At 39.5% G+C, this 24,171-nt stretch overlaps 1 protein-coding gene and 1 pseudogene across 1 annotated transcript in view; one reads left to right on the forward strand and one right to left on the reverse strand.

Moving 5' to 3' along the window:
- LOC140935924 (uncharacterized) overlaps nt 1–18,147 on the reverse strand; it is a 25,039-nt gene extending 6,892 nt beyond the window's left edge. The window contains exons 1-17 of the mRNA XM_073385499.1: nt 18,074–18,147; nt 17,190–17,548; nt 15,601–15,765; nt 14,568–14,675; nt 14,184–14,309; nt 13,797–13,893; nt 12,711–12,929; nt 11,947–12,326; nt 11,392–11,559; nt 10,798–10,908; nt 10,348–10,464; nt 9,856–9,946; nt 9,183–9,557; nt 8,312–8,422; nt 3,354–3,464; nt 899–1,009; nt 553–644 (exon numbers count right to left, since the gene is read on the reverse strand). Of these exons, the coding sequence (XP_073241600.1) occupies nt 553–644; nt 899–1,009; nt 3,354–3,464; nt 8,312–8,422; nt 9,183–9,557; nt 9,856–9,946; nt 10,348–10,464; nt 10,798–10,908; nt 11,392–11,559; nt 11,947–12,326; nt 12,711–12,929; nt 13,797–13,893; nt 14,184–14,309; nt 14,568–14,675; nt 15,601–15,765; nt 17,190–17,548; nt 18,074–18,146 (2,814 nt within the window). The 5' untranslated portion in view covers nt 18,147. The remainder of the gene's footprint in view (nt 1–552; nt 645–898; nt 1,010–3,353; nt 3,465–8,311; nt 8,423–9,182; nt 9,558–9,855; nt 9,947–10,347; nt 10,465–10,797; nt 10,909–11,391; nt 11,560–11,946; nt 12,327–12,710; nt 12,930–13,796; nt 13,894–14,183; nt 14,310–14,567; nt 14,676–15,600; nt 15,766–17,189; nt 17,549–18,073) is intronic.
- LOC140934210 (uncharacterized) overlaps nt 1–24,171 on the forward strand; it is a 129,491-nt pseudogene that overhangs the window by 26,540 nt on the left and 78,780 nt on the right.

Below are 24,171 nucleotides of genomic sequence, written 5' to 3' on the forward strand. Positions count from 1 at the left end.
GTGTGAGATACATTTTGTCAAATTTAGATAATTGTAAAGGTAAAGAAGTGTCAGAGATTCAACTTTTTATGAGCTAAACAGGGTATTAATGCTTTCCAGCTCCTCAACAATATAAATTTGCATTCGTTAATTCATCAAAAGCACTGCATGAACAATCAGTAAACAAAAATGAGAAGTATGTCATACATACTGTGAGTTTGAGCAAAAGGCTACACTCGAAAAGGGTTTGAAGGAGGTGCAAACTGATCAAGAACCGAAAGAGTTGGATAGAGGGCTTGCCGCCCGAGCCACGAGGTAGGCGCGCCAAAGAAAGCCCGTAGGAGGCTACCGAAAGCCCAGATCATTATTTTACATCACTTTGTCCGGTTGCATTTGGTCAAACTGGAAGGACATCATAAGCTTCCTCGCCCGAGGCAAATATGTAACCACTATAAGCAAAGGACATCGGAAGGAGTATGGCAAGGACGACTTATAAATCTTCTGACAAAAAAAAACAAAACAAAACAAAACAGAACAGAACAGAACGAAAAAACAAGAGAAGGAACTACTTACCTTGAAAGCGACTCCTGACACATATATTGGATACAATCCGTTTGAGCGGTGCCCAGCTGAAAAATGGTTTTTGCAAGAAGAAGCTGCAGAGGCTGTAATTTACAAAGTACAAAATAGAACGTCAACGATCAAACTTGTGTTGTTGTTGTGCAGTTTGCGTATTTTTCGTATAATGCAATGTGGATGCCAATATACAGGGTGGCGCTTTGGTTTAAAGTTCTAAGTGAAGTATATCTCAATGTTTACAGGTTAGCTTGACGCAAAATATATCGTAACGGAATCTTCGTTTGTTATTTATTTTCAAGTTAAATCACTGTGGCGGAATTGTTTCATTAATTCTTCTAACCTTGGCATCGTTCTCCACCATATGAACTTGTACATAAACAAGTGTATTTGTACACACCATCCACGCAAGTCCCACCGTTTTGACAAGGATTGGAAAGACACTCGTTAGTTTCTGTTAGAAATATATAAAATAAATAAATAAATGAATAAAATAAGATTATACTGATTCTCTACGTGGTGACTGCAAAAAATTATATACCGACTGGTAGGCGTTGGGCATAGATCATTTATTTCTGTTATAGACTGTAATTGTTCGGCTTTATAAGGCTTTGGCTGATACCAATTTGCTTTTGTTAGACAACACACTCAGTTAGAAATTGTAGTCACTAGTTATCAACTAACAGAAAGATTCGATTAATATTCATTGACTCGTTTTTTTACAAACAATAAATTCCAGGCTTTTAGTAACACAGGTGCGGATAAACTAACTGCTGTGTTAAAATGTCTGTCTAAAACACGACTAACTGGTTTTCAAAGTATTGCTTGAACAGCACTCGCAGAGCGCTATTGCATGTATTGCATGCGAACAAAGCCAGACTTAAGGTGACTCGACCCAGTTTTTTTGGGGGGGTACCATCCTACTTTGAAGCTCTCTGGTATCCCCACCTTTACTTTTATCGTAAGTCTAACACATAGAATGGATAACATATAGATTAATCTACAATATAACATAAAATTTTTGGCGATCGGAGTAAATGTCACGTGGTTATAATGCCACGCCCCTTTGAGGTCTGAGTCGAAAATCTGCTGTTGCCGGCATTTTTTCGTGAAAATCTCTCGGCTACACATAGTGCGCATTAGTGCCTTACGCTGAACAGAGTTTCACCAAAATCGCAAAGACCCAATTCGAGAAATTCAGCGGTTTCCAAATTTAGGTCATAATTTATGCGAAAATGATAAGCAAACTTTACACGGATTATATCTAATAAACTATGAGATTCATCTCTTTATTTTGGGCATCGTTATAACAGATGGGTCCTTGCAAGTCAGCAAAACGCTTTAGGGCCTTGTAAATGCGCGCGATTTCAAGCAAAGCAAACATATAGAAATTATAGTTTTCGCTATTTGTTGACGTTTGTCAGCGTTTAAGAGTCCTTCTCACGAAAAAAGCATTTTCTTAAAAATTCGTAGTTTTTTTTCCTTCAAATTTTTTCAGGGCCACAATTGATTAACTAACTACCCGGACTCTGAATTTCATAGTCATTGAAAAACTGTGACATTATCTTCTATAAGCCCAAACTTGAGTAAACATTGAAGATTTTTAGCGTTTTGGCTGAGTTTGTGCTTTGGGAGTTGTCTATTGTTTCTAGTCTGTCATTATACAGCATTCTTGTTCAGCACGCGTGCAAAGACCGCGCTTAGCTGACTTCCGAAGCTCACCGAGATACAATAATTTTGGTACAGTGAGACAGGCCATCGCGTGATACATAGAGGTTTAAGTCACAATTTTTAATCAATTCTCGTGCTTCTTGTGCCTTTGCAAAAAAATCAAACTAAATCTACTTACTATTAAAAAAATATCATTTTTTCATAGGTTTAATGCAAGCCAATAATTAAACCAAGTCGTGACGGGAATATCTCGGTGAGCATTCGGAAGTCAGCCAAGCGTGGTCATTGCACGCGTGCTGAACAAGAATGCTGTATAATGACAGACTAGAAACAATAGACAACTCCCAAAGCACAAACTCAGCCAAAACGCTAAAAATCTTCAATGTTTACTCAAGTTTGGGCTTATAGAAGATAATGTCACATTTTTTCAATGACTATGAAATTCAGAGTCCGGGTAGTTAGTTAATCAATTGTGGCCCTGAAAAAATTTGAAGGAAAAAAAACTACGAATTTTTAAGAAAATGCTTTTTTCGTGAGAAGGACTCTTAAACGCTGACAAACGTCAACAAATAGCGAAAACTATAATTTCTACATGTTGCTTTGCTCGAAATCGCGCGCATTTACAAGGCCCTAAAGCGTTTTGCTGACTTGCAAGGACCCATCTGTTATAACGATGCCCAAAATAAAGAGATGAATCTCATAGTTTATTAGATATAATCCGTGTAAAGTTTGCTTATCATTTTCGCATAAATTATGACCTAAATTTGGAAACCGCTGAATTTCTCGAATTGGGTCTTTGCGATTTTGGTGAAACTCTGTTCAGCGTAAGGCACTAATGCGCACTATGTGTAGCCGAGAGATTTTCACGAAAAAATGCCGGCAACAGCAGATTTTCGACTCAGACCTCAAAGGGGCGTGGCATTATAACCACGTGACATTTACTCCGATCGCCAAAAATTTTATGTTATATTGTAGATTAATCTATATGTTATCCATTCTATGTGTTAGACTTACGATAAAAGTAAAGGTGGGGATACCAGAGAGCTTCAAAGTGGGATGGTACCCCCCCAAAAAAACTGGGTCGAGTCACCTTAATTAATTATAAATCAGTAATACTGTCTTGCCACCTTGACACCGTTTTCCAAAATATGGCGAAGGGCACGTGCATGTGTAGTTATTAATTCCATCGGTGCAAGTGCCGCCATTCAAACAGGGATTACTGGAACATTCGTCAAACTCTAAAGCCAAGAGAGAAAGGGTGTGCCATTACATATGGAAAATAAAACTGCGACAAGAATTATTCTCTAACATTACGACTTATATTCTTAGTGTACATTTTGAAATGTACAGTCGTTATCTCCCCACCTCCTTCAAAAAAGTTCGTATATAACTGAAATCTTTTAATGCGCAATGAGTCTGTAATATCCCACCAACCTGACTTTGAAAAAAAAGCACCATATGACTATATGGCGGGCCATCGCGTTCAAATGTCATACCTGATATCATGATATCACACTACCAAATCATGATGTCATGTGAATTATCTGTTCGGAGAAGCAAATATTGCATAGAACTTTCTTTTGCTTCAGGACGACTAGAAATTTTTTAGTATAGATGACCGTTCCATTCAGGTACAATTTTCGAAGCTTATCTAATAATTTCCCTACGATTTTCTGAAGCTTAACTTCTCAAATTTTACGCCCCATGTTTGGCTAATTTCCGTAGAAAAAGGCAACCTAAAATTTTCGAATTCGAAAATGTGATGGAGAGAGGATTAAGAAAAAAATCTCACTGTCGTAAGCGTTAAATTGCATCTAAAGTTTTCGGGGAAAAAATACTGAGGCCCTTGTAAGTTCGAAAAGACTCAAGTTACCCTAGGATGACCGAACAGATACGAATTTTATAGTGCCGCTCAGAATGCATTTCTAAAGGTCTTAAAGTACTCTGGATAGCCTAAAAAGAGTTTTCAGTGTGTTTAGGAGGAAACCGTCGTTGGGTGCCCCTGCTTTATCTGACTCCGAGCAGTAAGTTAGTGGTCCCTACAAGCATTTCAACGAGTCCAAATTTAAAATGACGCAAATTTTAGAACATTTATTCAGTAATCTGAATCCGTGAAGTTTCAAGCCGGTATCATTTCAGTCTCGAATTTTTTAAGTTGAGTGAACTGCAGCCAAAGAGTGCGTGCTTAAGGCTTACATAACAACTTAAATAGCTAGCAAAACACCGTACTCTTTTGGCGGTCCGACCTGAACGGCAGGATTTCTCATGGAATAGACAACGAACTGATTGAAACGTAGTACACAAATTATCACCTTCTTATCTACAAAAACGGCCCAAATGGTTCAAAACCAAGAGCTCGCGGAAACTAGACCTAGATCCATTTTTCCCGAGTCGAGAATTGTTTTTTCAGGGCACAGTCAGCTCATCCTCGGAGACCCAGGGGCAGTCAGTCGGGTTGGGAGAAAAGGCGGGACGAAAGTTTTCAAGTACGGGCAAAAGAGCCCCTGGGTACCGACTCTCACCGAACTATTTCCAAAAATTCAAGCGGATGCCGGCTCCTGATTGGGCACAAAAAATGCTTTGTATTATTGATTATTGTGCCCAATCGGCGAACAGTTTCTCCTGAGTTCTTTTCGTGGGTTCGTACACGACAGCTATTGTCTTGATCACGGCTTGTCTGGATGCACCAAAGAAATGCACGCAGTCAGCAAATAAAATCCCCATCTGATTTCAAAATACTGTCTGCCCGAAAACTAAAGACGCTTTTCCAAATATACAAGCTTGAGCTTACAACAGGTATTCACGCTTGCATCGGTCACGCGTCAGACGCGTCTTGCGTAAATACAAGGGAGTTTTTAAAAGACACCACGACGGCTGACAGCCACGAAAACGTCGCACGGAAAAGTGAATTCACATTTTTTCAGTCTCTATCGTGATTATTCCAACTCGCTTACTTTGTCAAATGGAAGTGAACTCTTCTGGAGCTGAATTTCTATTAACCATATCCAAGTTCATGAAGAGAATGAATTTTGTCATTCCTTGTTTACGTCCTTCACAAAACGTGAAATTAGGCATTTTCACGGGTAGTCGTGCAGTTGACGGCAAAGAAATGTACAAAAAAGCGTGATGCACATGCAAAGTTGTTGTTTTGCCTTGTGAAGCTATTGCTAAGGGCCTGTTTACATGGAGGTGGGGGACCCCAGGTAGGTGAGGTAACCCGCTTTGGTGGGGTCACCCGCCTGTCCATATGATCTTTTATTTTAATTTGATTACGTCTACATGATAGGTGGGGTGACCCGCCAAGGCGGGTAGCCCGGTCTGCCAGACCGGGTAACCCTCTCAGCCGGGGTCAAATTTTGCCATGTAAACGTTCAAGGTGGGGTAACCCGCCTGGCCGGGGTCGGATTCGTGATACATCAAATTCGCGCAGAATTCACTTTGGTGGTGGCTTTGCATCATTATTAAAGGAAAAAATAGAAAGCCACAGCACTGAATGTTGCAGCAAGAGCAACAAGTGAGTGTTGAAGAGCATTAAACGCCAAAACACTTGGTTTGCCAGCATATTTCTTGTTTACGTGCTTAGCGACCATTCAATAATCTTGACAAAGTGCACCCCGGGATGGCGGGTTGTAATATTGCATGTAAAGGAGGGTTATTGTTTTACCCCACCTAAGGGGGTTACCTCACCTACCTGGGGTCCCCCACCTCCATGTAAACAGGCCCTAAGACCCTGTTTACATGGAGTGGGGGACCCCGGTGTAGTGGGGTAGGTTTCTTTTGTTTTGTGTTCCCCAGAGCGTGAAAACAAAAGAAACCAACCCCACTAGACCGGGGTCCCCCACTCCATGTAAACAGGCCCTTAACTTCCTATTATTTACGATACACATTGTGATCCGTCAAAAACAGGATATTCGCGGGGCAAATTGAATTGCTCCTGCTGATAGCATCCCAAACGTTTTTTCCACTCGTCGGTAGTTCCTTCGTTTCTGGTTAGGAAAGTTAAAATTATGAGTTTTCCTTGCACGCACACGCTTGGTGAACGAACCAGGCAAGTGTGGCGTGACAATAGCCGTCGTGTACGAACTCACCAAAAGAACTCAGGAGAAACTGTTCGCCGATTGGGCACAATAATACAAAGCACTTTTTGTGCCCAATCAGGAGGCGGCATCTGCTTGAATTTTTGGAAACAGTTCGGTGAGAGTCGGTACCCAGGGGCTCTTTCGCCAGTACTTGAAAACTTTCGTCCCACCTTTTCTCCCGGCCCGACTGACTGACCCTGGGTCTGCGAGGATGCAGTCAGCTAAACTAAACACCGACGAAACGTTTTTTATGGCTGGCACAGAATATTTTGGTGCAGCAGCTCAACCACGCGACCACATACGCGAGTTCTGCCTGTTAACACCATGAGGAAATCAGACAATCACACAATTTCGCGGCACTGATAAGACTACCCACATCCAAGCATAATCTTGTCACGTTTAACACAAGCGAAATATCATCAAATAACTGGGAAAAACTCATCCTGTTGGCAGATAAACACCTCAGTAGACTTTTCTCTTACACTCGTCTTATTCGAGTTCCCGGAAAGGGGAAGTTGAGAGAAACAGTACAAAATGTTTGCTGACCCGGTTTTCATAAATCCTGGTAAATATTATTTAAGATATCTTGACACCTTAATATCAGACAAGATATCTTGACACCTGATTATCGTGCAAGATAAGATCTTGCGGATATAAATTACCGTATTTATTCGATTAACCGCCCTGGGCGCTTATTAAATTTTTGGACCTTGAAATTGGGCGCTTATTCGAGGTGGGCGCTTATTAAATTTTCACCATTCTCAGCAAGTGAAGTATGTTTATTTTGCAACAAAACAATAAATAGTAGCAACAAAAAGCGAAGGTGTAACAAAGCAAGGTTTCTGTATAATACTGTGAAGAAAACTCCGTCTTCGGGAGGGTCTCTTATTATCTCTTACTGGAGTTTTGTGGGAGCGAGTGGGTGGGGGTGGGCGCTTATTCGAGGCTGGGCGCTTATTAACTTTTTCTGCCTTTAGGATGGGCGCTTATTCGAGGTGGGCGCTAATTCAAGGTTGGGCGCTTATTCGAATAAATACGGTATATCTGATATGCTGTTGTTGCTTTTTATGTCTGAGTGACGAAATTTGCATGCGCGATTGAATTTTTTTTCCTTGAATTAAAGAGTTATTCTGATCAGAAAAAAATGGACTACCCTAATCTTTTTTTAACGATAATATTCAGTTCATGTAATTTTGGGCTCCCCCTGGCCTTTTGCACGGGAGAGCACACCCTGGAAATCTAAAGAATTTTTATTAAGGAAGCGATCCACGGTTAAAAAAATGTTATTTATATACTGTTAGCAAATATACAAAGCGAATATACGGTATTTTATGCATTTTTATTGCATGTTTATTCACGATTCGGAAAAGTTTATTGTCGTTTGTTCAAATCGAGATTGTACCCCCCCCCTCCCCCCTGGGGGGGACTCCCTCTGATAGCGAAAACGGGGAGGCTCCGCCAGCAGGTTTCAGGTATATGAAAGGGGTAGGGATTTCACTGGTTCAATTCAAGAGCCATAAGGGAGTTTAGTCAGGACCAGGAGCCATTGATGGGCTCCTGTCAGGACCCCTTCAAGAGACTCAAAATTTAACTTTCCCACTTTACGAGCTACAATTGTACCACTGCAGAAGACTGTAGTATAGGCCGCGGGTGACACCTATTCACGAATAAATTTATGGGGTAAAATTTTGCTTCTGCTATATCTTTTTTAAAAACGCTTATATCTCGGCTGTTTTAGAGGCGATTTAGATAAAATTTTACAGAAAATTTTTCGATGTTAGTCCTTGTCACTTCGTACCGTAGGCCTTAAACAAAAGCATAACAATGAGCCCAAGGTATCCCCCGCAACCTAAACCACGCACGTAATTAAACATATTATACCCATCATACAAAAGTTTCTACGGATATGAATTAATTTTTGAAGGTGCTCTCTTTATGACGAAAATGTGAAATGTGCTCTAATGAACTAATTCATTTGAATATACAGTATATGCTATTCAACCAACCTTCACAAGTCCTCCCTTTATTTGTTCGAGGGCAGATACAGCTGAAGTTTCTGTTGCCGTTTACACAGGTCCCACCATTCAAACACGGGCTACTGGTGCATTCGTCATAATCTAGTTTAAGTATGACAAAAAATGCTTATATTATAAGTTCAATAATGAGAGTCCGTCCGCCGTTTTATTGCCCAGACGTTATTAATGAATTAATCGTATATGTTTTTAAGTGGAGTGCCGTTCAGTGAAATATAGTCCAATACACATGCTAAAAAGATAGCGGAGCCCCGCAAATCTATAGCTAAGATGTCTGAAATCAGTTGTAAACAGCAGCACGTATAAACGGACCGTGTATAAACTAATACCACTATCTGTAGGATAGTATGGCGTTTTGATTGACAACAGTTTTCTTAGTGGCTAGCCTATTGTGACCGACCAGTCGAAAGTGGTAAACTGGCCCTTGATAATATGACTGGTCAAGATCCTTCTAGTAGGTCGGAGGAGAATCGGATCTTTACTGTCCGTAATACGACACTTCACAGAGATTGTCAGCTGTGAGCAACAAAATACATTTCACATGCACGAAAATTATCCTTGTACATACAGCTACTGGAACTTGCTTGCAGAAAGACATTCAAGCATTTTGGGCTACCTTTTGCAGACGGCTAACCCACATATTTAATAGGAAAACAGGACTTAACATCTCACTTTTACATTTCGATATCAGAGATTGGGGAAAATTAAAAGAATTTACACGATTGTGCCAAACCTCTGCTAGAATAAAGAACTATTATTGAAAAGGGTTAGATTTTCCAATCACCGTGCACCAATAGACGTTTGTATGCAACTGGCATTCGTGCTTAAAAAACATTTCACATACCTTTCTTGCAAGTATATTGGTGGCAAGTAGAACAATCCACATCATTCCACATGTATCCATGCTCGGGTCCAAGAGTGTGTACACAGTCTTCTTCTCTGAAGTTGTTTGGTTGATTCTGAGCCCAGTAGCGGAATTTAAAAGGACAGCCATCTACCCAAGCAAACACTCCTTCAGTGGCAATATCATTCAAACCAATCCACGCCTTATCACCATTGTGCCTGTGCTGAATATAAACATTTTCTTCCTGGCTTTCAATGGCAGGTAGATTAGCTCCCATGGATCGGCAGATTAAACTTGCGTTGGTCCATGTCTGACATTTTTCACTGGTAAAGTAACAGGAACCATTGTAGAAGCTCCATCCGGGTGGACAAACATCTTTAGAACACAGAAATGAATTGCAATAAGTTTAGAGATAAGTCTTCTCTCCAGCTCTAAAAAAGGACCAAATATACTGACTAGTCTCACAAAAACAAGGGAGTTTTGTAGCTTACAGTGGCTATATGCCAAAAAATAATAATAATAAAAGAAAAGATCGCCCGTCTGCTCAAATGCACTGAAGACCTACTTGTTATGTTATAACCCATTCAGGATGGACTTTATTGAAGATAGTTTCATAATCAGTTATCAGCACAGTGCCGCGTGACATCATAACCGAATTTCAAAGCTTTCTCACCTGGTAAGACTGCGTATGATACTGACAGAGGATCATGTTGTTGTACAAACAGCTCCTTCACACAGGCTCTAAAACCGGTCTTGTTTATGTACTGACAGAGAAAAGACGCAGTAATCAGAGAGAACTGGCTGCTAAAAGCTGTCGCGTCACTGTCGGCCGGAGTCAAAAATGCTCGTATTGACATCGCCTAAGCCCCATAGGGGTCGGGTTCCACTGCCTTTTCGTTTGCTGGTTTGTTTTAGTTTTTATTTTGTTTTCTGTTTGCTGTTTTGTTTAGGACAAAAAGAAAGAAAACTAGTAAGAAAAGCAATGGACCCCGGTTGCGCTTCCGCGTTTTATTAACACCTGTTGCTATCATATAGCTGCAACCCCATAGCAGAGGGCGAGGGAGGCAACTTATTCATAAAAACCTTGTTTAGAAAAAAATGAAATTAAAATTTATAACGCTTATTGATTGAAAAATCGCCCTTTCATTTTAAAATAACTTCTAACCTCAGCCCAAGCTGATATGGAGTTGTACAATGGATTAAGGTTTCCTCCGCTGGTTGTATGGTTTGCACATACCAGGACTTCAGGAGAATCATTGTAATGCTTTTTGAAGACAACATCCTTAGAAAAGAAAAGAAAAACAAGTGAGAAAGCGAAAACTGAAGCATTAATCAAGGCTTGTGTGAAATATAACATTAAAAGAAACATTTCAAAGCAGAAAGGAAATTTAAGACATCCCAGCTGTAGGAGAATGACAATTTTGTTATTTCAGTACAAAGCGGTTCTTGGAGTTGAACATGGGAATTACCTTCGTGTATATATCCAAGATAACAGAGGGTATGAATAAAAACCGCAAGCGGAAAGCATTCGAATGATTGTAGGCGCAAGTGAGTGGGCGACTCGCAGAGTCGAGGGGAGAACAGGTCATTCCAGCGGAGAAAAGAGGGAACATACCTCACAAAAGGCATAGTTCATATCCTTAGATGGCTTGTTCACATTGGAAAAGTAAATAGCACCATGCTCTCTCAAAAGAGGTCGATGAAGTTCTTCAAAAGCTATCCAATCCTGCCAACGGAGAAATTAATTGTCAGGTTAACAGATTACCATGTTGGGGGAGTATAAAATAATTTATATATATAAAAAAAACAGCAAAATTGTGTAAGACGGAATTGATACTACGTAAGTTTAAAAAAAGCCCTTAGTTTTCTTTTCTTTTCTTTTTTTCTGGCAATCGCATCACACATGCGCTACACCAAACAAATTGTAATTTTAAGGCCAAAGCAAAAGAGGTAAAGTCGTACAGTAACTTTCAATATAAAACTATCAAGGCAAATCTGCAAGCAAAAAAGGCTTTCAAACCCTAAAGACAATTTTATTTCCAACAACATTCTTCGTAATTTCAATAATGCCCTATTTTGCCTAAACTTGTGCATTCTCAGCAGAAAAGTGCTGTATAAAGGGTAATTGGACCACCAGACCGTCAAATGAGCATAAAGTGCGTACTCCCGTGGTTAAAAGTGCAAATAACAAATAAACGAAGCAGCTTACAATATGAATGCTTTCATGAGCGCCGTCAAAGTTTTGTAACTCTCTGACGCAGATCTTAAAGGAGGTTGTCGTGACATCTTCAACCCAAACAGAGGAAGCATCATGCTTTACACCGCGTCTTTCATGCTCCGCTGACACTAGGACTGTGGGCGCTGAAGTAAACTTTCTCTGTGATGACAACAATCAGAGGGAACATTGTTAGAAAAAGGTTTCAAATACATTTTTAATAGAATTAAAACCTAAAAAAAAGAAACGGTGATATCATGTTCGATGTTAAGACAGCTATATAAATCCAACAATTTAAAGTTTATGGTAGGAAAAAAGTATTTTATGTAAATATATTTTATTAAAAGGTCTACTAAAGGACGCAAATAAAAAATAAATGAAAATCTCCTTTTCTTTATCATTTCCTTCCTTTATACCCTATAGGCATCACTTTCAGGAGGAATTTTAGTATCTTTTCAGGTCCGCAAGAGTCCTATTTCTCATGTACTATTGCTAATTTAGTTGAAAGACACTGCAAATGAACTTAAGAATACTACAAATTGAACTCACCGAGGGTAGCGACACTGTACGACAGCTCGTCCCGGTCCACCAAGTTGGCATGTCCATTTCACCCGACACTCCCCCGTCAGGGGCTCCTTGGTATGCCTGCCAGTCCACTGTGGCAAACGTTTCTCCATTTCTCTTCTCGTTTCTACCAGCCTGTGTGACGCAAACTGTGAAATTGTTCGCCATGATGTCTTCAACCCAAGCAACCACTGCCTCGTGAACATAGGCTAGGTCTGAGAAGTTCACGTGATTGACAGAAACCTGTATTTGAACCGGTTTGTCAGGATAAAAGACGTAAGGTTCCAGTGGAACTTGTTCGCAAACTGCTTCAGCCCAGACTGGGTTGTGACTGAGGCGATGACGGCCTTTTTGGGAAGGGAATCCTGAAAACAAACAATAACAACAACAACAACAACAACAAAAACTTGTAAGACTGTTTGGTTAAAAAATGTCCAGCCAAGATTGAATTGAATTTAACCCCCAAAGAAGACAGCAGAGCTTGGCAACTAGAAACTATAAAGCCTCTATTAACCAAGCTTTCATCAAGATTGAATTTAAAAGGAAATTGGAACCAAATTTTTGAGAAGGTACGTCAGCGGAATTTAAACACTGCCTTGTTGGTAACATCAAACGTTACTCACGAGTGAAAATCATGAGGAGGTTTATTCAAGTGTGAGATTATTCACACCGCAGGGAGCCAGTAAACAATGAAGAACTTACTTGTCTAAAAAATCCAACAAAATATAATGACTCATAAGCAAAATTACCTGTACAATCTCCTGGATGATAGACAGTGAAGTTTGCCCGGAGATGGCACATTTCTCGCTGGAACACACACACGTTATCGTATGTAGTTCCATTGGAGGAACACACAGGCTCCTCGAATGATGGACAATTATCCACGCAAATGCACCGCGCGTCCCTGGGACCAAACGCCTTGCATACTGCAAAGTACTTGCAGGAAACATTGATGCAAGGGTCAAGATCTGTTAACAAATGATACCCAAAACAACTCAAAATGAAAAACCTTGACCAAATTTCATTTGTGTATTTATTTGATCATTATTTATTTGATAATGTGGGCGTTATTTTGCAAGACCCTACCGCTAAGTTCAAATGCACTCTTGCGGACTGATCATTTGCTGCAACTGCTCTAAATATATGGAACGGTTTACCGGACTATATTAGGAAAGAGAATGATTTTGATAAGTTTAAGAGACTCATTAAGACGCACCATTTTAAAGAGGCCTATAGCGACCTGTCTTGAGCTATCGTAGGTTTTTATTTTCTACTTTTATCTTCTCTTTTTACTTCTTACTTGTTATGAGTTATGCTAAATTACCTATTAGGAAAGAAATGTAACAAATGATTAAGCTTTAGCATATAGAGAGTATGTAACAAATTTTGTTTTAGCTTTATTCGAGTGTTATGCGCATGTTATTAGTAGTAGTTTATGCGCATGTTATTAGTAGTAGTAGTAGCAGCAGCAGCAGCAGTAGTAGTAGTAGTAGTAGTAGTAGTAGTAGTAGTAGTAGTAGTATCATTATTGATCATTTTATGTGTCACTTGATTTGTTAACTGTTTCTACAGTCCAAATAAACAATTGCAATAATATGCGAATATCTATAAGTTCTAAATTATCTTAGTGTGCTCTTCGAGTACGAAAAAAACATAATTTTCTTCTCTAACTCTTCGTTTTTCGCGCGTTAACATGTTAGAGCACTAAATAAAAGTATTATTTGAGCCTTCTTTCGACCATCCTTTGCAGTAGTTTCAAAGGAGCAACGAGACAAAAAAGTACTTAAGAACAGGCGACTGCTACGCTGCATCTTAATTCTGACTAGAATATTTACCTCCAATGACTGTGTAATGAACAGTAACTGGATCATGTTGGCTTTCCATTCCTGCCAAGTCCTTAACGCATACGCGAAAAGATGAAATCGTTATTTCCTGTAGTAGCAAATCGTAAGAACTTATTCAGGTAAATAAACTATAAAAGCAGTCAGGAATCAAGCTATTAGATGCCTGATTTAATCTAGAAATTTCTTCATAGTCAAGTTGCGACTAATCGTGCGAATGTCTCTCAAAGATATTGCTTGCTTAGTGCATGTAAGGCGTATTCCAAGTCCTTCGCAGTAAATGCATTTCAGTGACATAGCGGACCTCGGATCACTTAACAACAGCATAGGCCCCGCGAAATAATGAGGTCTAGGAGCTAAGCAAGGTTATTGCTATCTTACCTCTATCCAAGCGTTCAGGACATTGTTCTCCGGCTCAACAGAATACACGTTATTGCTGTCGTAAAGATGACTGACTGTAACCATAACAACGGGAGGTGCATAAAACGTCTCGGTATAGTTAAGAACCTGTGAAGGAGGGACAAGAAGCAAAGTTAGCATATATTATAACAGTGAGGAGACAGGGAAAACGAGAAGGCACGTTTTACATTTGCTACATATGTTTAAGGCACCACAGGACATGACTAAAATTCTGAAGCGGAATGAGTCCTTTGATTTATCGCCAAGTTCATCATTGCAAAGCTCTACCCTTTGCGACGCAAACAAGTTGCTAGAAAAAGGCCAAATATCAACCTTTTTCACGCCCCACTACCAATTTGTCATTACCTTGCAGAAAGCGAAGTTGTCTCTTTCCAGTGGAGCCCCACCGTTTTCAAACTGAAGTTTTCCATGGAACGTCATCTCACCAGTTCCCTGCGTAAAGGCCAACCAGTCCTAGAAAACAGAACAGCTTGTTGCAGTCAGTTGCTAATTTAATATTTGTTGCATAGAGAAGATACTGTAACCGTGAAAGTGACGGAGCTAATAATTCGAACGGATAGTGAAATTTTAACAAAAGCAATGAGAAGGTCATTGACGCTTTTTCTTTTTTTTTGATAACCTTAAACGGACCAGTCCGATATTTCATTTTACTATCCCCTTACTTATTACTTCTTAACCCTCGGACGTACACGCCAATTCATATCCCCACCGTAGGAGTTTTTAATATTTTGCAGTATTTTGAAACGATTTTGCCTCTAGTGAAAAGCCTTTGATCTTCTTAACAAGATGAGGTATATTTTAGGGGTGGTGGCGCTGCTGGAGACCTGTGACGTCATCAACAATTGTCGCCATTTTGACCACCATCTTGAATTTTACCAAGCGTTAAAAATCAGTTTAAAACCGCGAGCAATGGTAATTTCTTTGTGCTTTACATGAAAAATAACACATAAAAAAGCACTTTGCATGATTATGGCCACAAGATTTACTTTTATTGTTGAAAGAGGTTGAAAAAACATGTATTTTCACCCAAAATTGGCTTGACCACCTGCTACTTATGACGTCGTATTTCGTAACCATAGCAACTGACCATCACTAAACTTGTCTCAAAATGTGCGCAAGGGATGAATGAACAGCTACTGAAAACGTCAGGTACTGATGTTTTATTTTCTAGGAAAAAACGCAGAAAAACCTTGGTGGGGTGGATGCTCCCCTTGTACGTCCGAGGGTTAAGACGCAACTGAAAAGGACAGAAACTCATACTGTGTTTTGACACTCCTAATTTAAGTGTATCCAACCACTGAGGTCGTGCGCAAAGTATTACTCACAACCATATTTAACAGTATGCGGCAATGAAAACTCATGTAACAGACCATCTTACCACTTGAATATTTTGGTGCTTTCCGTCAAATGTTTTTAATTCCCTCAGGCAGACTCTAAAGTGGTCTTTCTGTAACTCTTCTATCCACATGTTCATGGCGTCCTGTGGCCTGCTGATACTAGTGTGACGTGCAGTGGCCAACACTTTTGGGACAGAAGAAAACCTCTGAAAGACAAAATGGATATCACTGAATCTACTGTTTCGGGTGATTAAGATTATTTTACAATATTTTTAGATTAACATGTACAAACACCTGTCACCAGTGCATCATGATTTAATTTAATTATCAAACTACGGACTTCATGGTAGAAATAAGAACAAAGGCCGAGATGCGAGTACCAACTGAAATACGAAAAGTCTGAGAAAACTCGCGAAGAACCGCGTATAACTTTGGGCAAGTCTTTTAAAAAAACAAATAGGACCCCATCTTTGCTGAAACTATTACGTTTGACGCTTAATTAAAACCCAGTTAATACAAAACGAATTTTAATCAGCACTGCTATAGCTTGTGTCGAAGCGTTTTTTCTACTCCGGTTATAAGCCCCATTAGGGATCCTAAAACCCTTAACGAAGATGTATTACCCCACTTATAAGCTGCAGTTTACTGCATACAAATAGCTCAGTGGTTAAAGCATCCAACCTGTGTACGGAAAGTCAATTCAATTTTCAATTCCTGTCAGACTCAGATTTTTTCTTTTCCCATGTGCGTGACATGTTGATTACATCATTTGTCATTTCTTCAGCGAGCTCAGAATTTACCATCTTTCTTTATTTATCACACTCATGACGATTTCGACATTGCTGATCCTAGCAGTAGGTAGGACGCATGTCTTACATGAACCTTGTATTAATATGGTCTAGCTCGTCACGAGTCCTTCGTAGCTCAGTGGTTAGAACATCCGACCGGTGTACGGAAGGGCATGGATTCAATTCCTCTCGTGAACTCAGATTTTTTCATTGTCCCATGCTCGTGGCATGTCGATTACATCGTAGTAGTACCCAGCGCACCCTTGGATCAGTATAGGATTCTAAGACCTAGGAGTGCCTGCCTACCCCTCCCCTAACCAAACATTTTGACTTATTTAGAAGTTCTTGTTAACGTTAGGTTATGGGAGTGGTAGGTGGGCAGTTTATCCCTTCCCTCAAAGAAACTTTGGAATTGACAGTCAAGAGTAAATATTATTTTAACAAAAGCTTAATCGCTCAAAACGCAATAATTCTTGGTGGTCAAGAATAGACATAATCCACAATGGTAATTTACCCCCATTGTTTTTGTAACTGGGCGTTAAATAAACATTTGTTTCAAAGTCACTCGAGTAGCATTAACTCCTTAAGTATAACTGAGTGGGAACAACGCGGTGACATTTCGCTATTCAAATTCAATTAACTACACAAGTGAGTACTTAACTTCCCCCTAGAAACAATCCCCATAATTGTCTCTACTAATAACGGTAGGGAGAAGCATCCTTGCTCCTTTTCCAATGTAGCTAGCTATCTGGAAAATTTCATGAGTTCTAAGACCTCCTCTTGGTTTATGCAAATAATTTGTGAACGCTTAAAAAGAAAACAACGCTGCATCGAAACCATACCTGGGCGAAGTCAACTCTTTCACATTTTGTTCCGCTGGTGAACGCGTTGAAGGAGGCGGCGCCGTCGAGGGCACCAGAGGGCGTGCCACGAAACGCAATCCAGTTCACTACAGCAGATCCATTTGTACCAAGGCCTGACTCCAGCACGCAAATACGGAAGCTGTTCTGTGTCACATCTGTAGTCCAAACGACTGCTGAATCGTGCACACTTAGCGATTCGTTTTCATGGCTGATGGATGCGAGAACACGGATGTTACTGGAGCTGGAAAATACTTGGGGGTATTGCACGGTTCTGCAGTGGAGCAAGCTTGGAGATACAACGGTGAAATTGACCTTTCCATGTTGCAGAAGACTTTGTCCTGAAAGTGGAAATTGTTGAGAAGTGGGTAATGGAACAATTAGCGAGGTGGAATGGCGGACGGGTTCATTTCGGGTCGATCACAAGCTATTTTCTACAAACTGGCAGCTCTGCGTGTTTTTAAATTACTGACTAATTTAAACAAGACGAAACTTTTGTTAAAGATAGTTAAGCAGCCCGTAAACTTTTAAGAAAATTAAAAAAACAGTCAGCAATGTCACAAGGGATAAACGAGTACGCGTAAACTAAACTGCTTGATGACCCTTGATACTACAGTCCAACCGAAGGAGGAGAACATCGAATTCAAAAGTTCACACTGAGGATGTAAATTGTGTCTGGTAAAAATAAGGGTAAAATGTAGTGCTACGGATGGTGCGCTTTATTTTTATTCAGTGTTAAGCTTTATGTCGAGTTGAAAACTGTTTGATGTCCCCACCCCACCCCCTAAAAATCTCAAGTAACTCGAGTCTGTTTCTTAACTGTATTCTGGAATAAACTCATAAAAATGGAGCTGTATGAATCTTACCTTCAGCCAGAAACGCTGTACACAAAATCAAAGTCGTCGACACTATGCGTGCACCTGGGAACGCCCCCATCATTACAGAGGAAGATGCAGCTTCTCGGGGCTTGACTTGTGCGCTTCGGGTATCGTCGATACCTCTGACAAATTCTCGCCTCTTTTTCCATTAAAAGGCTGTATCGATTCAATTGATCGAGAAAAATATTCTCATTTACTGTTTCCGGGTAAAATTTTAAGAGAATATAACATTTTAACAAACCGGAAGTAAAATAATGAGAGAGTAAAAAGTGAAAACTGCATTCTGATCAGATTGAAAGAAGTGTTGAGAATATAGAACTTGATCGATAAGGTGACGTATACAATTTAATAAAATTATGATAGAATTGTGCCAGACTATCTGTCAAATTCTGGGAAAATAAGCCTACATTGATCTTCAAAAATAACAATGAAAGAATGGTAGTCATTTCTTAATCCTTTAACATTAATAGAAATTGTAACTCGTTCTACTCTAGGACGTAAGCCTTCTTAAGTGGAGCTTTGCCAACTTTCTTCAGACTGACGAGATTAGGCAGACGTAATGTTGCAGTTAACTTTTCATTTCAGTTAATTTTTGTTTTTCTTTGTTTTCGGGTATAGTAATGTATGCTAAAGAATTTGAAACAAAGGAAAAATAGAAATTAACTGCAGCATAAATATTTCATTTTCACTTTCGTCCTTCGTACCGTGCGGTACACATACACTCTGTCAATGAGCTTGGACTGTGACATGTTCTAAAGAGCGGAAAAAATTCTTCATGTTAAATTAAGGGAAGATTTGGGACTGAACACTTACTCGACAGCTTCGAAAACAATGACATGAACAAGAAATAAAGTTCGTGTAGGCCGTCACGGAGAATAAAGATTAACTACTAACCTTTACAACATTAGTTAGGTGACAGTAAGTACCTGTAAAGGGACATTACTTTATGGATTACAAGGTTAAGTTGCAGTTGGGCAACAAGGGCAACCACGTGGTTAGAACTTAATCTGCTTCTGGGAAACAAAGTCCTGCTCATACCCCACTGTAATCTTTTCCAACTGAAATGCGTTTCTTATTAGTTTGCCTAACGGAGCGCCAAAATTGCACCATTTGTAAAACAGAAAAAGAAATCAACAACAACAACATAAGCTTTATTACCAAATAAAAGTTAAATTAATTTACAATATAATAAATTAATACAAAAAAAGGTAACATTTACTCAGAATAACTAAAAAGCTAATCGAGCTGAGTAAAGTTAAATAATGTTCAGGCATAGGAGGTAGGTTGGCACTAAAGCTAGAACAAACAAGGAATTAGTAAATAGATAAAAGGAAAAAAATGAAAAAGAAAAAAAAAAAAGACTCACGAACAGTAAGACTGTAAGATATTTAACATGACTTTGTTTTTAAAGGATTTAAGGGGGAGGTGTTTAATGTTTTCATCAAGGTTATTCCAAACTTTTACAGCCGCAAAGCGAAAGTTGAATTTACCATAGTTTGTTTTGATAGTATTGAGGTAATAGGTTGATTTAGAAGCAAGCCTGGTATTGTATGAGTGTATGTATGCTACCGTCTTAAAGAAATTTTCAAAGAAAGATGGAAGAAGATTATGGTGATAGTTATACATGAGGTGTGCATTATGAAGGGTAACAAGATCAGTTAATTTGAAAATGTTTAATTTCTTAAAAAGAGGCTCAGAGTGATCACCTGGTTCCGAAAAAGTTATAATACGTGTTGCTTTCTTTTGAAGAATTATCAAAGGTCTGAGAGTAGAACTATAAGTATTGCCCCAAATTGATAAACCGTAGGTGAGGAAGGGGTAAATAAGTGAATAATATAATCATTGGGAGGGGAAATAAAATAATAAATAAATAATAATAATAAATAAATATATACATTAATAACGATTAAGAGGTAGCACATTCACCAAGTAGTTCTTCGTTTACCTGATTCCTGGTTGAATTGGAATTTGGAACTGGTGATTTTTTTAGGTGAGGGGAAAACAGGAGTACCCGGAGAAAAACCTCTCGGAACAAAGGAGAGAACCAACAACAAACTCAACCCACGTATCGCGTCGACGAAGGGATTTGAACCCCGGACGCACGCGAGTGCTCTCACCACTGCGCCACCCTTGGCCCCAAGGAGCAAGAAGAATTTACCAATTAATGTAGCTGGATAGCTTCAACTTGGCTGGATCGGACCAAATACCAAGCACCTGCCTACCGTGGTGTGCGGCGACTAAATTAATTAATCTATGCGATTTACATTGCAGGCCTTCACCTTTCCGGTATTACGCATCTCTTTAAGCCCGACTACCGGCCGCTGTCGGGGGGGATCAATAACCGGGCTAAGGAGAGCGGCAGAAATCGAGCTTAACACTTAATCAAAATTCGCCTCAATAATAAAAGGCCAAGCTCTATCAGCAAAGTGTTTTTTCCTTACAGGAGCAAACAGATTGCATGACTAAGAAACCTAAGGAGATTCCCTTTATTGCTTTTATAGTCTGGGTGTAAATTTAATACATGTGTTTGACATGAAAATCATTTCCGTCAACATAAGAAGACAGACAAATGTATGAACAACCAAGCTAAAACCGTTACCAACTGTAAAATTCAGTCCCGTAATAGCCTGTTCCAGGCAATACGTTCCCACTGTACTATCTGAGAGCCTGGCACAGGCTAGTCCCGTAAGAGAAATAGTTTCTACCAATCAGAATTGATGCCAGTGAACAACAGGCGGTAGAAATGTAAAGTCACAAAACCAGTGGCTTTGACGAGGACGCCGGGCAATTTCCTTAGATGTCTCTAACTCAAGCGTCATACGCACATAGTTGGTCATATGTCGCGCATGAAATGTTGATCACCTAAGAGGCACAGGCCAACAAAGACAGCTTCCTCGTAGCCTTTTACTGTCTTTGCTTTGACTCTTCATGGCGCATAGTTGTAGCATCAGTTCTGAGTGATGTGTGTATCCATGACGTTACGATTCAAATTTTCTCTACAAATATTCTCGCCATGTTCATCGTACTCCGCCTTAGTCACGCACATCTAATCAAGAAATGTGTCTGTCTTAGACAGGCAAACTCCGCCTTCCCACGCATGCGTTATAGGCCTAGAACGAAGACGATTTTCTCGTAACGATGATAGTGGTGGCTAGGGTATTGCACTATGGTAGCCCGGGTGCAATCTCCCGGCTTGGGAGATGGGCATAAGGTAGGGTAAAGAACGTTCACTCCCACTCCCCCCAAAACCCTCGCACAGGTGGCTCTCACATCCGATCAATTATAGTTACATGAATGACGATGTGTTTTCATTGGCATCTATTTTGAATTTTTCCGACGGCTGGTTTGAGGTCTGGAGCGGAGAAGATTTGGAGGTCTGGGGACAGTCGCATATTCCGAAAATTCTCTAACTTAAGTAAACAGAGTATCGGGCCTTCCTTTGGGGTTAGGGGAGAGCAGATTTTAGAGGACAAGTAACGCCTAATACTCAGGCGGAAGATCGATCCAATCTCTTGCCACCCGACCACATACGATGAAGTACGTAATCTTTTTTCATTTATTACGGTGGAATAGCATCAATATTCCAAAAATTCCTCACGTAAATGTTTTCAAGTCTTCAATGACAAAGTTCATGAAGTCTATTCTTGTATTCGCTACTATATTATAACGTGAAATTTAATATAATGGAGAGACTATATGAAAATTTAATTCACTAGCTGGCGACGAATCGCAACACAGTCTCAACTTACAAGGCATATTACGCTGCCTCGAGAAATGATGGTAAAGGTAAAACGATCAGGCTTTGAGCTATGAGCACATTGCTTCTAGATCTGAAAATACAAGAACTACTGTAGCTACTTGAACTACTGATGGAAGAAAAATTCAGGCGCTGACTCAGGGAACCAGTACAAGTGTTTCCGCGTGACCTCGCAGAGAAAGCTGGAACGAGAACAAAAAATAGGAATGAAGAGGGAGGGGGAGGGGGAGGGGGATTGGGAGAAGGAAACATTAGGGAGATTAAGAGTCACGTTGATGGCAAACGTCAGATTCAAGTTGAGAATTTCTAAGGATAGGAAATAAGCAGAAAAAAACTGTCCAGAACTATTCTAATGGATAAAACGTCAACGTGGTTCTATTCGATTTCCCGGATGTTATTGAACGTGCCAAAAGGTTCTTAGCAAAGGAGGGGATTCCTGATGACCGAATAACATTTACTACGGGAAATAGGGACCTTAAGATACCCTGGACACGGCGGTGAAGAGAACGTGGGTTTGCCGGAGAGAGCCTGAAGCGAAGACGCAGCCACCTTGGCGGGAAAAACAAATTAAGAGTGAGCAGGTTGGGTTGAGTGCTCGCCTGACGAGAGAGGATAAAGTAATGCTTTCGCTGAAAAAATCGTGAGGTCTTTTTTTTTGTTTTTTTGTTTTGTTTTGTTTTGTTTTAATATATTTATTGATAATCACATTAAATAACAATATAATATACAGTTAACTTAAATATGGCGTCAGCATCCACTTTCTTTTAAATAATTTTTTGTTGCTGATTTTTCCTTCTGTTTCATATTTAGCGATGATGTTGGCTCTAAATCCATAAATGTTTGGAAGGATTTGTTTGCTCCTATAGTCCCACAAATAGAGTTTTCCAATAATTATAAAATAGTTCAGCAGTTGAAGTAAAGGGCAAGAATTTTCCGTCAAAATTCCAAAGAGCACATTTTCCAAGCAGAGACGAATTCGAAATCGTGAAGTCTTGCTTGATTGATATCTTAACGATCTTTTATTGGAAGAAGAATTTGTCCTGCCGGTTATGATTCCGGTTTCTCTAAAAAAACCCGAATTTCTTCGAGGGAACTGGAGAGTATGATCGGAGTTCAGGTTATCAGCTATTTGTTGCCAGACTTTTCCCCTTTCCGTTGTTCTTGCCTTAAAACGATCTTCACACCACTCCATCGCTGAACTGAAAGTGAACAAAATAAAATTATAAAAGTTAATAAATGAACCATGGGGTCTTGTTCAAGATCTCAATTTTCTCCGAAATGTTCAAGTTTATTACAAGCCTAGATTTTTGTTTTCCAACAATTTTTATTCTTCTCGTCTCTTAAATTTTTCAATACTATCCTAAAGAGAGAACGTTGTCCCCTTAAAATAAGCAGTGATAGTATTACATTCGTATCGAAAGACTGTGCGCTTTAATTCTCGGTTGCCGCCAAAACGCTGAACCCAAAAGGCTTGATAGCAAAAAAATAAGAGTCAATCTTGAGAGAAAACCACACTAAAAACACTTAATGTGTCTCTTGGAGTTAAAAAAAAAGGTCGAAAATTCTGTACGAAAAGCAATTCCTGTACTGAAAACAAGAAAACCAACTCACCGTTTAAGACATCAGTCAATTCCAGTCAATTTTTTAAGGCATGGGTTGCAAGATTTTTGATAGAAGCAAACTGGTCCCGTGTAAAAATAGCCTTAGAGAGAGTGTGAAAATTTGTCGAGATCGTACAAAACAGGATTGGTACTACCTATTAACTTCTACAGGACATGAATCAAAGAACCAGTTACATTACAAGAATAAAAAGTAGTTCAAATTTATTAATTTTTCTTGTTTGATTTTTTCTGTTGTTTCGTGTTGACTTCACGCATCTGGTGCTGTCTTTGCTTGCTGTAGTACCTGCAATGTTTTAATTTTTTCCCAGATAATCAGTGCATGTTCAATGAGTAGCGAAATACATCATCTACTCTTGAAATTTGCCTTCTTTCTTTGATTGTTTTTTAACAGTGGATAAACATTTGGAGAATCCAACAACGTTAAATCTTTCCACATTTGGTGAATTTCAAAAACAAAGCGGTTAGTATCTACCTTGCGCTTATGATCTTCAATTTCATCCCGGCAAATTCGGCAAAGTGAGGCGAGATGTTGGACGTGAATATCCATAAGACTAATAAAGTTGTTTTGGCCTTGAAAAGAAAAAAGGCAAAGGCTCGTACTAATGCGAAAAAAAGTAATAACACAGCTCTGTGAGAAACCCGGGAGTGGAAAACGTACGTGTTTTGGACCTCGGAATTAAAAAACTGTCTTCTAAAATTCTAGGTTG

The sequence above is a fragment of the Porites lutea genome, chromosome 4 (genome assembly GCF_958299795.1).
Source record: "Porites lutea chromosome 4, jaPorLute2.1, whole genome shotgun sequence".
In the NCBI taxonomy this organism is placed as follows: domain Eukaryota; kingdom Metazoa; phylum Cnidaria; class Anthozoa; order Scleractinia; family Poritidae; genus Porites; species Porites lutea.